Raw genomic sequence first — 20,452 nt, 5'->3', positions numbered from 1 at the left:
TCTATTACAAGTTGATCCCGGTAGTGAATTTCGCGGCGCTGTTTTATCAACGCTGAAACATCATAGCGTCGCGATACGACGAGGTCATACTGCGCTACATCGTGATCAGGCAATTGTTGAACGATTCAATCGGACTCTTGCTGAACGGTTATTTGGATATCAATACGCGAAGGAATTCATCCAAGAAAAACGATCTCGTGAATGGGTTAAAAGGTTGCCAGGTGTAATTGCCGCGTTAAATAATGAGATTACCCGAGCAATCAACATGAAGCCCAGCGACGCGATTAAAGAAAAGTATATACCCGGAAGATCAAAAATAGATAGCGTTTCCAAGCCGATTCTCGGCGATGTCACTGTTAGATATCTGTATGAACCAGGAGAGCTTGAAGGCGGTAAAAAAAGAGCTACTGATCCTATCTGGAGTGTTACCACACATAACATATCAACGATAACACGATCAACTGGTAGACCACCGATCTATAGACTGGATTCAACTGCTCCTCAGCGTGGATTTACACGCGAGCAACTACAAGTGATACCTGACGATACTCAATTACCCCCGCGTGGTCTTAACTAGCGCCGTTGCGTCTATTGCACTCAAGACAGGTCAACCTCACATTGTTTTTGACATGACCGAGACTGTTATCGATCCTATCCACGGTAAATTGGCGAGTGTCTTTATCCGAATAACGCCAACTCATTATACAATTGCAACTCGCGCAGTGATTATTCTGTTGTTGTCGTAGCGAGATTATTAATTCGGCATCAATATCAAAACGCCGCTGTTTTTTTTTATCCTGTTGGCGGTAACCCGAGAGTTTTCTATCAATGACGCTTGCATCGATGGTGACTTTGTCGCCGGCTTCGTCAGTGACTCCGTCACCGGCTTCGTCAATAACAATTCTTCGAAGCTGATTTATCCTTCGTACTCTGGACACTGCAAGATAGACTAGATTCGACCATTCGATGCGATTATCAACCATCCAAACAATTGTGTCCGTGATGGTTAGTCCCTGCGAGGAATGTATTGTTGTTGCGTATCCTAGCGTCCACGGGGATTTATCAGCACGTAGCGCGTCCTCGACGACACCGATATCAACGAGCACGATATCATTCAGCACGAGAATTTGTTTTTCTGTCCGGCCTGGAATTTCAACTTCAATGTTCTGCCGCCGTGTGTCCGCGGGTCTATAACATAATGGCACTGGACGCGTTGGAAACGTTTCCTTATGCAACGTAAACAACTTCCGCTGAAGTGTGTCTCTGACTATCTTTCTACTCGCTACAATCAAATCGTTTGGTCTCCATGTTTCCCAGAATTCATTCAACGGCGTTTCCGGAATTACCTCGCGGATTATTTCACACTGAACTCTATCCGGCTGTAATCTGATTAATTTTTTAACCCCGCGCAGTTGTTCATCAAGTGCTCGGTAATCAGTATGGTTTCTTCATAATAGTCCACAAAACCCCTTAACCAATCATGTGGGCCCTCGCCGACAAATGGTGGTGGTTGGCCATGATCTCCACACATGATTACCGCTGTATTCGCGCGCAGCAACCACTCAAGAAACATTTGTAAAGTATCTAACGAAACAGTACATATCTCATCCCAGATGATAATGTCGGGAATAAATTTTTCACCCATTCGATCAGGAGTCCACTCACCGCCGCTGTATCGAAAAAAGCTGTGATAAGTAACGGCGTCAACATTTCGTTGTTTTATCTCTCGCGCTAGTCTATGGGTCGGTGTAAGCACGATTATACTTGCCCGCGTTCGAAATAATTCAATTGCCCGAGTCGTCTTTCCTGACCCGCCACAGCCGCTTAAATAAACTGTTTTGTGTCTACAAATTGGATCAGAACACGGTGGTGCATTAGACCATTCTGATAATTTATCACAGCGTAAGTAATTGTTTTCAACGGTGACATCTGCTGACGGGGAATAATCGCGTCGTATTTCATTTTTAATTCTCCATGTACCCCAACTCTCGTCCGGACTAGTAAACTCGGCTACGTTTTCCTTATACTTCGCGTCTATATAAAATGAATCAACGGCTACTCTAACCGCGGTGTCGGGAAATCTATTTATCATCGAGAATTGATAGCGGCGTAACCCAGCATAGACGCCCTCAAATGCGGATATGCCGGGCTGTCTCCATCGCTGTAGGAAACAACTGTACCCAACCTCGTTCCATTGGACAAGAAAGCTGTTTTGCAGTTCACGTATCTATTTTTTGCCACTGCGTCCTTGATTACGAAATCATATTCTGCGTCATCTATAATCAGCCGTGAGCAATATCGTTTGTAGTCGTGGTTTTTTCCACCTTGTGTGAACTTACCAATTATTCTTCTACCGAGATCTTTTGCCTCGCGGTTTCGTTGGTTAAATATCCTCCTGGACCATTCGATGATATATTCCTCGTCGGCATCAATGTTTTTTCTGGACTCGTCAATTATGCTATCTAGACGCTCCGGTTCTGGTAACCAGACTTCAGTCTGTGCCCGGTATGATATAATCGCGTCACTGACAATCAACGAAACTAGCATGCTACAATCAATCATATACCGTAGCAGCGCTATTGGCAGCCACTTCTTTTCAGCCATGTGTCTACCGATCCAAATATAGCAACAGCGATGGAGTCCTGCCGCGAATTCAAATGATACTATGCGAGCGAATCCGGTTAAATCAAAATCAGGCAGTGGTCCATTAATAGCAACACGAGTCATTTCATGACTGGGGTGTCCAAATCGTCTAAAGTACTCAGCGGCGGATCCATACCCGAGAAAACTCGCTGGATAACAGGCAACCATATCAACCGAGATCATAGCGTCGCGGTTGTATTCAGTGTTCCATAGTCCACCGTGATAGTATTCCAAACAACTGGATTGTACATCCGGTAGAAATTCCCTGCGCGTTGGTCTCCACGCATTTTTCCTTGCTGCAACACGAGCTACAACCGATGGAATTGTAAAACAATTTGTTAGCAGTTGTTCATCATGCTCTTCAAATTCCATGGCGGTTTTTTTCATCCTGTTGTGAAATGCTTCAGTGCGATATAATTCGCCGTTTGGTCTTACAAACTGATCAAAGGTATCCGCATCGTTTTCAGCGCTGCGAAGTAACCACACTGATACAGGGTCGTTTTTACACAAGTAGGCAATAGCATCAAATAGTTTCCTCTCCGCGAGAAAACCGTCCTTGGAGAATTGTTCTCCCAGGAATTCTTCGGGTATATACCTTACTGTTCTATCCCGTGGAAACACTGTGATCGCGGGCGTCCATGCGTGTTCGTTATGATCAATAATTTTGATTGGGGCCCCATTTGATTTGTACTTTGATTCGTATAATACTTCACCGGTTATTGTTGTAACGGTTATTGGAAATCTCAACGACGTTTCTAATCTCGCTATGTCGCTGATGGTTGCTCCACGCTCTTTTACGGTTAGTTCCCACTGGTTGATTTTGCTACGTCGTAAATCAGTCAATTTGTTTCCTCGACATGCATTTGTAAAATGCTCTATTATTCGTTCTGCTACACAATTTATCCCAGTTGACTGTTTCATCGGTTTCAGTTTTCCGATATCAGGTTTCTTATTTAACGGGTATATTCCATAAACAACTGCTGTTTCAGGATACGCTCGTTCATAGTATGGTCTGTCAATTCCGGTTAACAACCCCGGCTTGGAGTCGCGGCTGACAGTGACTGTTTTCTTGTCGCTGAGAACTGGTTCAAATTTATCACGCATGATCCAATCGCCTGATTCCACCCGGACAATGAATTTTACTCTGAAGAAATACCTTTTACCGTCAAGTTGTGATATTATCGTTGCTGCGCGGTTGTCGTTCATGGTAGCATCAACAACACCATCAATTCGAAATGTTGACCAACTATGAGATGCACCATCACGCTTGAATTCATTGATACAATCGCGTATTTTACTCAACAGGGTTTTATCGTTTATTAACGCTTTTGGTGTGTCCTTGAGGACTCTATCGAGATTGAACTTAATATTTTTCCAGGGCTTAATTACTGCTAATCTCTCAAACTCATCCATATAATTAAAACAAGTATTTAAATAAAAGAATATAGTATAATGAATAAATGCAAATGGTTGATGATTGGGTCGACAACCCCGTGCAATAAATCATGCAGAGGTGAATTCTGCGGGTATCATTTACAAAGCGTTCGTAATGGTTCTCTTGGCCCCCTCCCGTGCTTGGTTTGTCACGTCGGTGTAAGAGGAAAATCGCAGTTGTGTATCAATTGTGGCGGAAAGCGATACAGGGAACTAAAACGCTATTACGATAAACGAATAAAAAACGCCGTCATCGACCCCACCGCCGACAAAATCATCAAAACTTCTCAAGACTACATTGAAAGGTTTATAATTAAACCAAATAATGAATTAGACAAGTAGTATTATTATACAAATGGACCAAGAGTTCAGACCTCACCCTGTGTTTGTTAATTACGAGGCATCTCGCGACGGCGTTGTTAGAAATTGTAGACTGAAGAAGCCGGTTGGATGGAAAAATAATCAGGGATATTTGATGTTTGGTGCCGGAAAAAAGAAGTATTTTGTTCATAGGGCGGTATTTGAAGCATTTAACGGATTAATCGAGAATGGGTTTGTTATTGATCATATTAATAATAATAAGACTGATAATTCTCTTACAAACTTGCAAGCTATCTCGCAAAGTCAAAATACCAAAAAAGGGGAAACTGGTAAATACTCAAAGAAAGCAAAACCCGTAAAGTCATTTGATACAACAACTCACGAGGAAAAAATATTTCAGTCGATGAATGAGGCCGGAAAATATTTTGACATTTGTATCGCCTCAATACGAAGAGTAGCAGAACGAGTATATCAAACAGCGATCTCAAAAAAGACGAGTCACAGAATTCGATTTTCATATATAACATCAAAGGGAGATAACTCGTTTTGTGATAGCGTCGCATGACAAGAGTTACGTCCCTTGAAGTCCAATTAATGTTGCGATTAATTAATCATTTTACGATGAAAACTAATGAAATACACGCTGTTATCTAACAGCTGTATTCTTTTTTTTAATGTTTTATTTATTACATTAAAAAAAAGAATACAGCTGTTAGATAACAGCGTGTATTTCATTAGTTTTCATCGTAAAATGATTAATTAATCGCAACATTAATTGGACTTCAAGGGACGTAACTCTTGTCATGCGACGCTATCACAAAACGAGTTATCTCCCTTTGATGTTATATATGAAAATCGAATTCTGTGACTCGTCTTTTTTGAGATCGCTGTTTGATATACTCGTTCTGCTACTCTTCGTATTGAGGCGATACAAATGTCAAAATATTTTCCTGCCTCATTCATCGACTGAAATATTTTTTCCTCGTGAGTTGTTGTATCAAATGACTTTACGGGTTTTGCTTTCTTTGAGTATTTACCAGTTTCCCCTTTTTTGGTATTTTGACTTTGCGAGATAGCTTGCAAGTTTGTAAGAGAATTATCAGTCTTATTATTATTAATATGATCAATAACAAACCCATTCTCGATTAATCCGTTAAATGCTTCAAATACCGCCCTATGAACAAAATACTTCTTTTTTCCGGCACCAAACATCAAATATCCCTGATTATTTTTCCATCCAACCGGCTTCTTCAGTCTACAATTTCTAACAACGCCGTCGCGAGATGCCTCGTAATTAACAAACACAGGGTGAGGTCTGAACTCTTGGTCCATTTGTATAATAATACTACTTGTCTAATTCATTATTTGGTTTAATTATAAACCTTTCAATGTAGTCTTGAGGAGTTTTGATGATTTTGTCGGCGGTGGGGTCGATGACGGCGTTTTTTATTCGTTTATCGTAATAGCGTTTTAGTTCCCTGTATCGCTTTCCGCCACAATTGATACACAACTGCGATTTTCCTCTTACACCGACGTGACAAACCAAGCACGGGAGGGGGCCAAGAGAACCATTACGAACGCTTTGTAAATGATACCCGCAGAATTCACCTCTGCATGATTTATTGCACGGGGTTGTCGACCCAATCATCAACCATTTGCATTTATTCATTATACTATATTCTTTTATTTAAATACTTGTTTTAATTATATGGATGAGTTTGAGAGATTAGCAGTAATTAAGCCCTGGAAAAATATTAAGTTCAATCTCGATAGAGTCCTCAAGGACACACCAAAAGCGTTAATAAACGATAAAACCCTGTTGAGTAAAATACGCGATTGTATCAATGAATTCAAGCGTGATGGTGCATCTCATAGTTGGTCAACATTTCGAATTGATGGTGTTGTTGATGCTACCATGAACGACAACCGCGCAGCAACGATAATATCACAACTTGACGGTAAAAGGTATTTCTTCAGAGTAAAATTCATTGTCCGGGTGGAATCAGGCGATTGGATCATGCGTGATAAATTTGAACCAGTTCTCAGCGACAAGAAAACAGTCACTGTCAGCCGCGACTCCAAGCCGGGGTTGTTAACCGGAATTGACAGACCATACTATGAACGAGCGTATCCTGAAACAGCAGTTGTTTATGGAATATACCCGTTAAATAAGAAACCTGATATCGGAAAACTGAAACCGATGAAACAGTCAACTGGGATAAATTGTGTAGCAGAACGAATAATAGAGCATTTTACAAATGCATGTCGAGGAAACAAATTGACTGATTTACGACGTAGCAAAATCAACCAGTGGGAACTAACCGTAAAAGAGCGTGGAGCAACCATCAGCGACATAGCGAGATTAGAAACGTCGTTGAGATTTCCAATAACCGTTACAACAATAACCGGTGAAGTATTATACGAATCAAAGTACAAATCAAATGGGGCCCCAATCAAAATTATTGATCATAACGAACACGCATGGACGCCCGCGATCACAGTGTTTCCACGGGATAGAACAGTAAGGTATATACCCGAAGAATTCCTGGGAGAACAATTCTCCAAGGACGGTTTTCTCGCGGAGAGGAAACTATTTGATGCTATTGCCTACTTGTGTAAAAACGACCCTGTATCAGTGTGGTTACTTCGCAGCGCTGAAAACGATGCGGATACCTTTGATCAGTTTGTAAGACCAAACGGCGAATTATATCGCACTGAAGCATTTCACAACAGGATGAAAAAAACCGCCATGGAATTTGAAGAGCATGATGAACAACTGCTAACAAATTGTTTTACAATTCCATCGGTTGTAGCTCGTGTTGCAGCAAGGAAAAATGCGTGGAGACCAACGCGCAGGGAATTTCTACCGGATGTACAATCCAGTTGTTTGGAATACTATCACGGTGGACTATGGAACACTGAATACAACCGCGACGCTATGATCTCGGTTGATATGGTTGCCTGTTATCCAGCGAGTTTTCTCGGGTATGGATCCGCCGCTGAGTACTTTAGACGATTTGGACACCCCAGTCATGAAATGACTCGTGTTGCTATTAATGGACCACTGCCTGATTTTGATTTAACCGGATTCGCTCGCATAGTATCATTTGAATTCGCGGCAGGACTCCATCGCTGTTGCTATATTTGGATCGGTAGACACATGGCTGAAAAGAAGTGGCTGCCAATAGCGCTGCTACGGTATATGATTGATTGTAGCATGCTAGTTTCGTTGATTGTCAGTGACGCGATTATATCATACCGGGCACAGACTGAAGTCTGGTTACCAGAACCGGAGCGTCTAGATAGCATAATTGACGAGTCCAGAAAAAACATTGATGCCGACGAGGAATATATCATCGAATGGTCCAGGAGGATATTTAACCAACGAAACCGCGAGGCAAAAGATCTCGGTAGAAGAATAATTGGTAAGTTCACACAAGGTGGAAAAAACCACGACTACAAACGATATTGCTCACGGCTGATTATAGATGACGCAGAATATGATTTCGTAATCAAGGACGCAGTGGCAAAAAATAGATACGTGAACTGCAAAACAGCTTTCTTGTCCAATGGAACGAGGTTGGGTACAGTTGTTTCCTACAGCGATGGAGACAGCCCGGCATATCCGCATTTGAGGGCGTCTATGCTGGGTTACGCCGCTATCAATTTATTCTCGATGATAAATAGATTTCCCGACACCGCGGTTAGAGTAGCCGTTGATTCATTTTATATAGACGCGAAGTATAAGGAAAACGTAGCCGAGTTTACTAGTCCGGACGAGAGTTGGGGTACATGGAGAATTAAAAATGAAATACGACGCGATTATTCCCCGTCAGCAGATGTCACCGTTGAAAACAATTACTTACGCTGTGATAAATTATCAGAATGGTCTAATGCACCACCGTGTTCTGATCCAATTTGTAGACACAAAACAGTTTATTTAAGCGGCTGTGGCGGGTCAGGAAAGACGACTCGGGCAATTGAATTATTTCGAACGCGGGCAAGTATAATCGTGCTTACACCGACCCATAGACTAGCGCGAGAGATAAAACAACGAAATGTTGACGCCGTTACTTATCACAGCTTTTTTCGATACAGCGGCGGTGAGTGGACTCCTGATCGAATGGGTGAAAAATTTATTCCCGACATTATCATCTGGGATGAGATATGTACTGTTTCGTTAGATACTTTACAAATGTTTCTTGAGTGGTTGCTGCGCGCGAATACAGCGGTAATCATGTGTGGAGATCATGGCCAACCACCACCATTTGTCGGCGAGGGCCCACATGATTGGTTAAGGGGTTTTGTGGACTATTATGAAGAAACCGATACTGATTACCGAGCACTTGATGAACAACTGCGCGGGGTTAAAAAATTAATCAGATTACAGCCGGATAGAGTTCAGTGTGAAATAATCCGCGAGGTAATTCCGGAAACGCCGTTGAATGAATTCTGGGAAACATGGAGACCAAACGATTTGATTGTAGCGAGTAGAAAGATAGTCAGAGACACACTTCAGCGGAAGTTGTTTACGTTGCATAAGGAAAAGTTTCCAACGCGTCCAGTGCCATTATGTTATAGACCCGCGGACACACGGCGGCAGAACATTGAAGTTGAAATTCCAGGCCGGACAGAAAAACAAATTCTCGTGCTGAATGATATCGTGCTCGTTGATATCGGTGTCGTCGAGGACGCGCTACGTGCTGATAAATCCCCGTGGACGCTAGGATACGCAACAACAATACATTCCTCGCAGGGACTAACCATCACGGACACAATTGTTTGGATGGTTGATAATCGCATCGAATGGTCGAATCTAGTCTATCTTGCAGTGTCCAGAGTACGAAGGATAAATCAGCTTCGAAGAATTGTTATTGACGAAGCCGGTGACGGAGTCACTGACGAAGCCGGCGACAAAGTCACCATCGATGCAAGCGTCATTGATAGAAAACTCTCGGGTTACCGCCAACAGGATAAAAAAAAACAGCGGCGTTTTGATATTGATGCCGAATTAATAATCTCGCTACGACAACAACAGAATAATCACTGCGCGAGTTGCAATTGTATAATGAGTTGGCGTTATTCGGATAAAGACACTCGCCAATTTACCGTGGATAGGATCGATAACAGTCTCGGTCATGTCAAAAACAATGTGAGGTTGACCTGTCTTGAGTGCAATAGACGCAACGGCGCTAGTTAAGACCACGCGGGGGTAATTGAGTATCGTCAGGTATCACTTGTAGTTGCTCGCGTGTAAATCCACGCTGAGGAGCAGTTGAATCCAGTCTATAGATCGGTGGTCTACCAGTTGATCGTGTTATCGTTGATATGTTATGTGTGGTAACACTCCAGATAGGATCAGTAGCTCTTTTTTTACCGCCTTCAAGCTCTCCTGGTTCATACAGATATCTAACAGTGACATCGCCGAGAATCGGCTTGGAAACGCTATCTATTTTTGATCTTCCGGGTATATACTTTTCTTTAATCGCGTCGCTGGGCTTCATGTTGATTGCTCGGGTAATCTCATTATTTAACGCGGCAATTACACCTGGCAACCTTTTAACCCATTCACGAGATCGTTTTTCTTGGATGAATTCCTTCGCGTATTGATATCCAAATAACCGTTCAGCAAGAGTCCGATTGAATCGTTCAACAATTGCCTGATCACGATGTAGCGCAGTATGACCTCGTCGTATCGCGACGCTATGATGTTTCAGCGTTGATAAAACAGCGCCGCGAAATTCACTACCGGGATCAACTTGTAATAGATTTGGCCAGCGCAGAGGGCCTCTTCGATAAATTCTTTCAAACGCAGCGGCTACTTCAGTTGCCGACTTTGTTTTTAACGGCTCCGCTTGTTTGTATCGACTCGCAACATCAACTACGGTTAGCGCGTATTTGTAACCGTTGTCATGCGGCAGAAATAGTATATCAGCCTGATGAACTTCATTAGGTACGCTGACATCAAAGCGCGAGAAGTTGATTTGTTTAGGCGGTGGTAGATAGATTTGCCATATAGCCTGTTTGGATAACCAATTAGCCGCAGTGGTCTTTGTTACCTTTGCAGCGCTTGCAAGCTTACCAATTGCGGCCTTCCCCTTCCAGTATCCTCTCGGAGAATAATAGATGGAATCCATGTTGTTATTATAAACGCTCTCGTTTTCAATTACCAGCGCGAGAAGCTCCGCTTCCAATCATTAATTTACCTTTCATAGCCGATTTTACCAACCATGAGGCCAATTTTTCTTTGAAGGATTTATCAGGAATAGCATTTAGCGCGTGAATTAATTTTACATCCGCGATATGACGCTGTTGCAGATCGCTACTTTTGTAGTAAGCAACATCATGAGCATGACACGCCTTATCGATAGCGTTTATTGGATACTCACCGGGTTTGGGCTGATTTTGATCATCGAGTCTAATATCTAATCGTGTTCCGGGGCCACAGTAGTTATATCCTGGGAGGTGCTTTTCTCCTGGATACTTTGCCCACGGTGTTCCGGGGAGTTTTGCCAATTTGGCTGCGATGTCACCTCCTCGCTTTTTTTTAAAACATCTCCGGGTCTAATAGAAATAAATCTAAATTTCTTTGTACCGCATTGTACACACTTACCAGTAAGCGCCGATCTGTTATTTCTTGTTGTAGCGGTTGTCATATCATTTGTGCCAGTACGCACTCTACACTTCACACAATATAGATCCATAATTTATGTATAGAGATATGAATATAATTGATTTTTCGGCGACTAAAACAAGAGAACCAGTTAAGCATGTTGCAGCGTTACCAAACTCGATCCGGATGATTATCATCGGACCATCTGGATCCGGCAAGACGCAATTGTTACTCAATTTAATAATGAGATGGATGAAGTGGGATAAGTTGTATTTAATCGCCCCTAGCGTAGATGATCAACGATGCTACGAGGTGTTGAAAGATTTCAACGAGAATGCATCAGCGATCGCTAAAAAAAATGTTATTGAGTTTATTACGGATATCAATGATGCACCGGGTATTGATGATATTGATGGCGACGTTAACAATCTAGTCGTGTACGATGATGTTATGTTAGACAATCAAAAAAACCCAGCTAGGATATTTTCCAGAGGCAGGCATAAAAACACTGACGTGATATATGTCACTCAACGATACACTCAGATTCCAAAAGTAATTAGAGACAACTGTAATATTCTTGCTGTGTTCAACGGCGTTGATACACACACGCTACGAAATATTTGGCAGACATGGTGCGGCGGTGACATGGACTTTAATGTTTTTCGAAACTTTTTTAGTCATGCTCAGTCGACCCCACATGGATTCGTAACGATAAATTTACATGATCCTCGGACACGATATCGTATCGGACTTGACCAAATATTCGGTTAGTTGTAAATAATTTTCATTGTAAATAACCACTTAGCAGCAGAGGGGGCGATGACATCGACGCGGTCGTCGCTGTGCTTACCGGACGCTGACGACGCTGGGATCGGCGCGCAGAAGGTATTAATTAAACCAAATGACGTCCGGACAATTGTCGATTTGGCCCCTCGACGATGACAACGACGAGGACGTCGTTTTTTTTTTACCAGGCGCTGACGACACTAGATCGTTGAGTGCAGAAAGTACTAATTAAGCCAAATGACGATTGGACAAAATGTCGGATTCGCCCCCTCTGCTGCTCCTTTCCTATCATGACTAGAGATCCGTTTGTAAATGTAGTCAATACAGTGCTTTAAAATAAATTTGCTATAATAGTAGTTGGAAGATGAACAATAAAATCTTAGCATCCAGCCTACTGTAAGCATGAGATCAAAATTGTACTGGATCAGTTCTACATTCAGACACAGAAAACCCTATGAACAGTTCAACATTAAACATGTATTATTTGTTCGACACGTTTACACGATAAGGTTATTAAGCTTTTATGCAAGTACTGTGCTTGTCACATTAACCCAAGGTGTGTGTGTGTGTGAAGGGGAGAGAGGGTATACATATTGATAACGCTTGTATATGTATCTAAGTTCCCTAACAGAATTTAAAGAACCTCTCTCACGAAGGTAGCCTAATGGACATGTATACAACTGACCTTTATGAGCACACTATTATAATAATGTTAAAAAAAATTCCACCCCAACATACATAATAGATACAATGCAATCACCGAGTGAAATATCGATCAGCCGATCACATTTATTTTGGATATTCTTACAAAACAATTCAAGTCCTTGTGCAAAGATAGTAATAATAAAACAGTATGCTTTCAAACATAGGAACAAGATGCTGACAATTTATACGAAGACACTGACCTACCTGTCCAACAACAACTTCGCTATTTCAGTGTCTGATGCCGAGCTCCTTGCAAACTAGTTGAGCATCCTTAGCAGCAGAAACGGCAGACACATTCCTAACTCATCCATCAATGCTCTCTATCGAACAAACTGGTCCCCAGGACGAATCCTTGAAAGGTCTCGTTCGGTTTCTCTGACAGCTTTTCGACGTTTCTTCTCGGAAAGCGACAAGCGCGGGCGACTTTCACGTTGTTCACACTCGCGTGCATCCGCCATTCTTGTTTATAGTAGATATTTAAATTAGAACCACGTGACACAGAACCCGCCCACTAGACGTTTCCGTTTGTGTTGTTTTTTGTGGTCACGTGGGGTGTACGTAACAGTTCGTGACCTACAAGTTTCAATTAAAGCTGGCCCCACAAAAATTAATTTTCTCTAGTTTATTTATTAATTATCTAATTGAATCTTCACAAACTCTAGGTTTTTGTGAATTATTTCAGCTTAAAAGTTGACACATTTCATTATTTTCATGATCTTTAGAATTCATAAAATTACAGACTCTACACTATTGTGCCTTTAATTTGGGGAGGATGGGCAGAATTTCTTTCATGCCTCGGACAAACTTTTTAGTTCAAAAAATATATTATTGTTGCAAAGAAGCTAATTTCAACCAAAAAATGGTAAGAAAAACATTAAATGCTAATAACAATTTGAATTTGGTAGCCTACAGATATACGTTGACACACATAACTGAACCCCGCCCACTAGAATTCCCCGCATCTAAAAATAGCAAAGGTACGACATAATTCAGGCGAACAAGACGGAAACGACACAAGTAGGCTTAGTACTAATATTAGTACCCTTACTCGTACCTCGTGGACAGAGTACTAACATGAGCATATACGTGTTAATGGAGCAAGCCGGGCGTGATTCACACCCGGCGTTCCTTTAGCCTAATAATAAAACTTTAAACAAATTCCTTGCATGTAATCCAATAAATTGAGTAGTCCTCTTATTTCATACCGGAAGTGTCGAAAATCATTGTAGAAGTTGTAAAATCTCGTTTACCTTTTATAGCCGATATTTTCGTTTAGATCGTCCACCATATTATTTCAAATAATAGTTACTTCCGTTCTCAGCCTCGTTTGTTTGTGTGCCATATAAGGACATTGGCGCCTTTTTGGAAATGTAAACAAATCGTAGTAAAATTTTGGCGCCGTTTGGGTCAGAAATTCTGCGCATTAAAAGTAAATACGATTTATCGGCAACTTTGAAATTCCACCAAGAAGCGATTATTCGCACTTAATAGATAATTATATAGTGTAGAAAATCCAAAATATGGTCTGGCAAGACTTACGTAGAAAAGGGGTCACGGCGAGAGTCTCGCGTTATCTGTCATGGCGGACAGGATAAGGTTAGAGTAACCATGCCAATTTATTTTATCGCGTAAGGACTTAATACATTCAAAATAAGCCAAATTTCTTCCACAATATGATTATACTTATGTATTTGATTTCTACACTGTTTGTTTTTCTGACTTTAGTGACGAATTTTTTTGCTCCATTACATGATATGGGATCAGTTCGTAGCCTCAACCACAACAAATCAAATCGAGGCTACGACATCGTAGCTAAAGTAGGCTATGCTAAACCTCGATGATGTTGTCATAGATAAGCACAGAAAATAAAAGAAAAACGGAACTCCACTAAGCTGCTAATATTTATCTGTAGTTCAAGTTATGTCTCCTGGAAATAAATGAGAACATGCGCCGAGTTTGGCTTCTGATAACTGGCTTAATGGCGGACGCGCATCTGCTGACTTCGGCACACTCTACACCATCACCATTACCGCTAACTTAGTAGGCGCCTCTGTCATAAAGCGATTTATACTTGGAGGACACGTATATATGTAACGTAAAAATTCTAATGCTCAATGAAGTACTTCAGTTGTCAAATCTTCAGTTTTGGAGACGCGTAGTTTTTTGTGCACGTTGTAGATCTAGCTTTCCAATTTCAGAGGCTAGTAAATATTGCATGTAGTCCACAATTCCATAATGCCAAAAGAGAAGAGATCAGTACTGAACAATACCGGAACTTGGCGTCAGTACTGGACATTCAGCTTGCAGCTGAAAGGTAAGTATGGATGTGTGTTGTTTCACTAAGGACACTGTTCAATCTTAACATGTTCCTCCAGGGAAAACTTCGAGTCATTTCCTGAAGGGGAGTATGTGCGGTACTTTCCTACTGTGGTCCGCGCTTGTATTCCTTATACGGAAATTATTTCTTCATACGAAAAGTGTAAACATCCAAAGTGATATGCAAAGTTTTCAATGTCACACTATATGGAATATTTTGAATATAAGGAAAAAGGGAGTGTATAATAAATTAAATTATGATATGGGCATGTTAACATAAATAACCCAGTAGTCATGACATCAAAGAATGCTTACTATATCTTTTATCCTGTCTTCCCAGAAACTGTTTCTCAAGTTAAGGGCTGTCTGCAAAACGGAGAAATCTTGGTTGCTTAAAATATGTAACCATGGAATCACGTCCAGTCGACTTCCCGACCCAGATCCAAATGTATGATTAAACAGACGACTGATTTCTTTCAATCGATTTAACTCATCGCCTGTGTAGGAAAATCGAACACCCAATAACTGCCAAAATATACAAAATAAAATACTTTTACTCATGAAATACATTTCATTTATGTACTTTATAAGTATGGTGATCTGCATACTTACCTTCGAGCAAGGACAATGCAAAACTAAATATATACAAGCTTTGCATTTTGCAACCGTAATACATAAATGCAAACAGTAAAATATAAAATTACTAGATTCAAATAAATTTAAATTTAAAAGATGTGGCTTTAGAGATTCAGTGCAGTGTTACATATTCTTAGATTGTTACAGAATATATGAAAACAACTTTAAAGATTAAAAACAAAACAATCTTGAAATGGACGATAAATAGCTTGCACTTTTTTTGGTACAATACAATAGATAATTCATTAAAAGTAAAAAGTCCTTCCGCTAACGCACATGAAATGGCGTATGAAGTAAATGAATCGATTTGCTTCATCCTTACAAAGTCAACCGAATTCAACTGTCCGTCACCAATGGGTATAACCCTACGACAGTTCATTCCAGACATGTAATGGTAGATGTTAAAGCAGCTGAAAAGAGATTACAGTCACATGTGCATGTTTCACAATTTACAGATTTAACAACAAACCGCCGATTTTTTTTTATATTGACAATACCCATACATTTTTTAGAACGGATCATATAAGGTGTGTGTGTGTGTGTGTGTGTGTGTTATTACAGTTCTCCTATTTACGGAAACGCACAATAATGAAGCTCTGTATTCTCAAAATTACGATGTTTCCATATCATTTACTGAAAAATGCCTCATTGTCACGAGGTTAATGTTCTGTTTATTTGCTTTGACATCTGTATCCCAAATCATTTTAGTACTTTGCAAATAGTGAATTTTGCTTTGCCGTCTGTTGATTACTTCGTAATCTTGTTTGTACAGTTCGTTGTGCTTATCTGGGCGAACAAGCTTTCACCGAGAAAAAATACGTAATATACCAAATTAAGATACAAAGACATCGCTATATTTTTCACATTCTTTGGCTCCGTCGTGTTTACTGGAATGTGACGAGTTAATAGTTATATCCACAATCGATCCATCAAATATTTGATTGCCCTGTTATGATTTCCTGGTATTTGTGTATTATATATGCATTCGTCAAATGTCGTTTCTCCATTCGACAAATAGCTATCCGAGAAAGAAATGCACATGTAGGTTTTGTAGTTATCTTGGGCGTACTACTGGTTTTGGAGCAATGAAGGTGTACGTTTATTAAAGGTAGCATATCACAACAGCCTGAAATACCTTGGAGGAAAATATAATGGTCGTTATATTCCCGATATATCGCCTTTGCGGACATACTCTGATATGAATATGCAATGTCTTGAAGCGCATGTTTTCGCATTTAGAACATATAAAAGTTGTATAAATGTGCATAGAAAATAAATCATCAATACTTCAAAACAAAAAAGTCACATATTCCACAAAGTTAGTCTTGGAAACTACAGTGTATGCAAACTTACTTGTATTCACCGCTTCACAGCGCAGCAACTTCCAGCAGCACTGTCGGTTGTCGGGCGGTTATATCAAGTGGTTATTATACAAATTAGTCTTTCATGGCATTAAATGTGAATCGTACATAGTAATTATTATATTTTTTTTTTACAAAAACATACAATAGTGAAGATTGCTGGTGTAAAGGATAGCCCATTTACATCGTAAAGCATTTTTTACTTCAGAAAACTTACAAGAAGTAGCATAACATTGCAGGTTGTGTCGTAGATGTAGTCCCATGGGTCAAAAGGATGACCGTCAGTATCCCGGATGCGGCCAATCAATGCTTCTACTTCCGGCGAACACTTGTCTTCCAACGAGTTCAATCCATCCCCAAACATGCGAAGTGACTTGTGAACCTCTTTTCTGAGCATTTTTAATTTGGGTGTGTATGTCTGCCATACTATCGAGTTCCGGTTACGGTCCGCATGCTCAGTGCGGTACATGCTCGGACGTCCAGCTACTTCATTACCATTAGCAACCAACGCGGTATAAATGCTTTTGTAGTCGTTTAAAACAACTATTTCATCGCCGTAAAGCTTGATTCTAAATACGGGACCGTATTTTTGGGCTAACTCTGTAAGAACGAGGTGCATCTTCGTTAAGTCAATGAAAAGCGCATTTCCAAAGAGGGGCCATCGAGGTTTCACTGCTGGGATGCCAAAGAAATCACTTGTTGGAGACCGTTTCCATATCTTAGAGATGAATATCATGAATATCACGAGGAATATTATTAGCGTGATCATTTCCTTATCTGTCGGTTTTCTGCAACAATAAAACAACAAATGCATGTACTTTGAAGTAAATTATTAGCAAACGCGCACACACAGATCTATTTTGTTTTGCAGACGTAAATTATAAAATGATTAAATTCTTCTAATGGTCAACCGTGACAAGAAATGGCTTCTACACACTACTGTCTGCATGGAATATGTCTAGTTTATGTGCCATTTTCTGCATTCGATTTTAACGAAACAAAAGGATTAACTCACATTAGTGCCAAATTGTATCAAGGCTATAGAAAACGGTAAAATTGCTAATTTAATAAAATCTGATCCAACAGCTCTGGAGGTCTCAAATTTTTGTAATGCTTATCTACTTATATGCTTTTACAAGTGTTTTGCTATTTTGATCCCAAAACGGATGGACTTTTAGTTGGCATATTTTGTTTTTGATTTGATTATTTCTCATCATTTAACTTCTTTTCTGTAGATTTCCCGTCATTTAATCGTGCAACTAGTTTAGGTTTTCTCTCAGCTTTTGTACAATGTGGTTTCTTTTGTTTTTGTTTTTGTCTTTCCAGGTAGTTTGTTCCCTGTGACCTTGATGTATAATGTCTTGATTCATCCCCCCCCCCCAGGATACGCAATGTACACCTGTAAGTCTGGTGAAAAGCCTAATACCTATCCATATACACATGTTCAATACAACCTCCACCACCTCAAAGATCTTAAAAATTGACCACTGTGAACTTGACCTTTGAACCTCATAAAAATAGCTGTATTTTACACCTCACGGTAGATATATTTACTGTCTAATATCAATTCATGCATATCAACAACAGGCAGTTTTGCCAGATCCAAAACTTCAAAAATTCAGTCAACTCAGCAAAATTTAATTTAAACAATTTACCCAGTAACCTTGACCTTTGATCTGGTTGGCCTTCCGTCCCCTGATTTATTTTAGGTAGTTTGATGACGATTCACTGATGACTATGGATATACTTCCCTTAACAAAAATGATGCCGGATGGACGGACTAACAGAGACTGCATTTATTTTTAATAATAAAAAAGATAAAACATTTGGTTTCATTAGACTCACTCTACAGCTTACGTTTCATTTGTGATGACACGTCATCGAATCATTGTGACGTCAACGAGGTTATTATAACGTACTGAAAATGACAATCACGGGCTTGATTCAGTTCAAGTGGCCATTATTCATATCCAGTATTGTTTCCTTCATGCGACGGAATTGGTCAAAGTCGTTCTGACTAGGATTACTGTGGTCATATGGAGTTTAAAATGTCTGGAATGAACATGCCGTCGAAGACGTTCATACTGCTGGCTGGTTCCGAAACTGGCGGTTGCGACTGCTGTTTATTTTCCTTGTTTACTGAAGAACTAAACTATTCAGAAACGCTCAGTCATCTCGTTAGGTTTTTCCTAAAATATATGCCAAAAATTTAATAGCATTTTTAATGCACCATAAATAACAGTACTACACTACATTGTAATAAAGTCAACAGTTTTCAGAGAGGTGATATAAATAGTTCACGAGTTTAAGATGCTAGCAACAATTTTAATATTAAGATATAATGCATATTTGTTAGTATGTTTGGACGTGATAAATGACTCCTCAAAGTTACTTTTGTCGTAAAATAAATTTAAGAACACGGCAAGCATTAATTTGCTGATATTAGACATAAAAAGGCATACTCCAAACTTTCTGAAAAGATGCACATATACCTTTCTGTAATTATAACTGACATAAAAAGCATCAGTTCTAATATCAAGATGCGGTACGAGAAGTAAATTGCGTGTTTGATAAATGCGAAAATCCGTATTCGGCTAAATTTACAATATGACTTGAAGATCTTGTAAACTGTAAAAGATCAGCCTACAAATAATTCGACAAAAACAGCTGGAATGTATAAAGGGTAAGATGTGAATTGCTGAAAATAAACATTCCTATAATAGAATGTCGTCCTCTTGGTTTGATGATAACATAAAAATATTTTATTAGGCAGAATGTATTGTCTGTATGTTTTAAATTATTTTTATTGATCAAACAATAAACAATATTTAAGATATATTTACCACGATCATGAAAGTCACGCTGCATATAAAAAGTTTTGTGGGAACAGATTAAATGGGACAAAATAAAATTAAAATACGATGAAATAATTCCAATATTTATGAACTGGTCGTGTTTTCTGCGTTTCGATTGTATTAAACGGTCACGTGATACCGATCTGAAAATTCGTTACACATCGATAAATTCTGCTTTTGGTTCCTTGTTTTCAGGTCATTTGATGTGAAGATTTATCTATATCAATGCCTTACACCTTAATAATAACAAGCCCCACCCACATACTCCTGTTATTTCCGATCAAAATATATATACTCTAGATTAAAATCGACCATTACAAACTAAAATAATGTAACTGCGAAGACCTTATTGCACTGCAACACGCCTCATTTGCGGAAGAAGGCATATGACAGGCTCTAGAAGCCAATCTTCGGAAATTATTGCACGTCGCCTCGACAACATGTTCCATCAGCTGTTATTAAAGGTCAAGATCATATATCAAGCAAGGGATCTCACTAAAAATGGACACGATTTTGCTTTTGAAACATCGAAATGGGTAGAAAGTAACAATAATGGATGTTATAACAACATGTGCCATACGAAAACGTAATTCTTGAAATAAAAAGGAATAACCTGGTTTAAACAGCATCAACCATTTTTATATCGTGGCGCTCTACAGTTTAACATTTTGATTAGGGTTAGAATTTTAAAGAAAAATAATTTCCCCGGGTTTCGTTCACTGGTTATACGGGCTATTTAAAAAAGACATTGTATATGTTATGTATTGTTCACAGAACCTTTA

The 20,452-nt window shown here is 39.8% G+C and overlaps 1 protein-coding gene across 5 annotated transcripts in view; it reads right to left on the bottom strand.

The window, feature by feature from the left end:
- Positions 1 to 20,452, bottom strand: part of LOC149779863 (steroid 17-alpha-hydroxylase/17,20 lyase-like) — a 64,852-nt gene that overhangs the window by 31,626 nt on the left and 12,774 nt on the right. For 2 of the 5 annotated variants that reach the window (XM_089936538.1, XM_089936537.1), the window contains exons 2-4: positions 18,673 to 19,004; positions 17,033 to 17,603; positions 15,134 to 15,343 (exon numbers count right to left, since the gene is read on the bottom strand). In XM_089936538.1, the coding sequence (XP_089792664.1) occupies positions 15,134 to 15,343; positions 17,033 to 17,584 (762 nt within the window). In that variant the 5' untranslated portion in view covers positions 17,585 to 17,603; positions 18,673 to 19,004. The remainder of the gene's footprint in view (positions 1 to 15,133; positions 15,344 to 17,032; positions 17,604 to 18,672; positions 19,005 to 20,452) is intronic. The other 3 variants (XM_089936536.1, XM_089936539.1, XM_089936540.1) reach the window with 2 other exon arrangements.

The sequence above is a fragment of the Sinohyriopsis cumingii genome, chromosome 16 (assembly GCF_028554795.1).
Source record: "Sinohyriopsis cumingii isolate HCF-2022 chromosome 16, ASM2855479v2, whole genome shotgun sequence".
Lineage (NCBI taxonomy): Eukaryota > Metazoa > Mollusca > Bivalvia > Unionida > Unionidae > Sinohyriopsis > Sinohyriopsis cumingii.
Note: the sequence above shows the minus strand (reverse complement) of the source record. Positions and strands in the feature narration are given on the sequence as shown.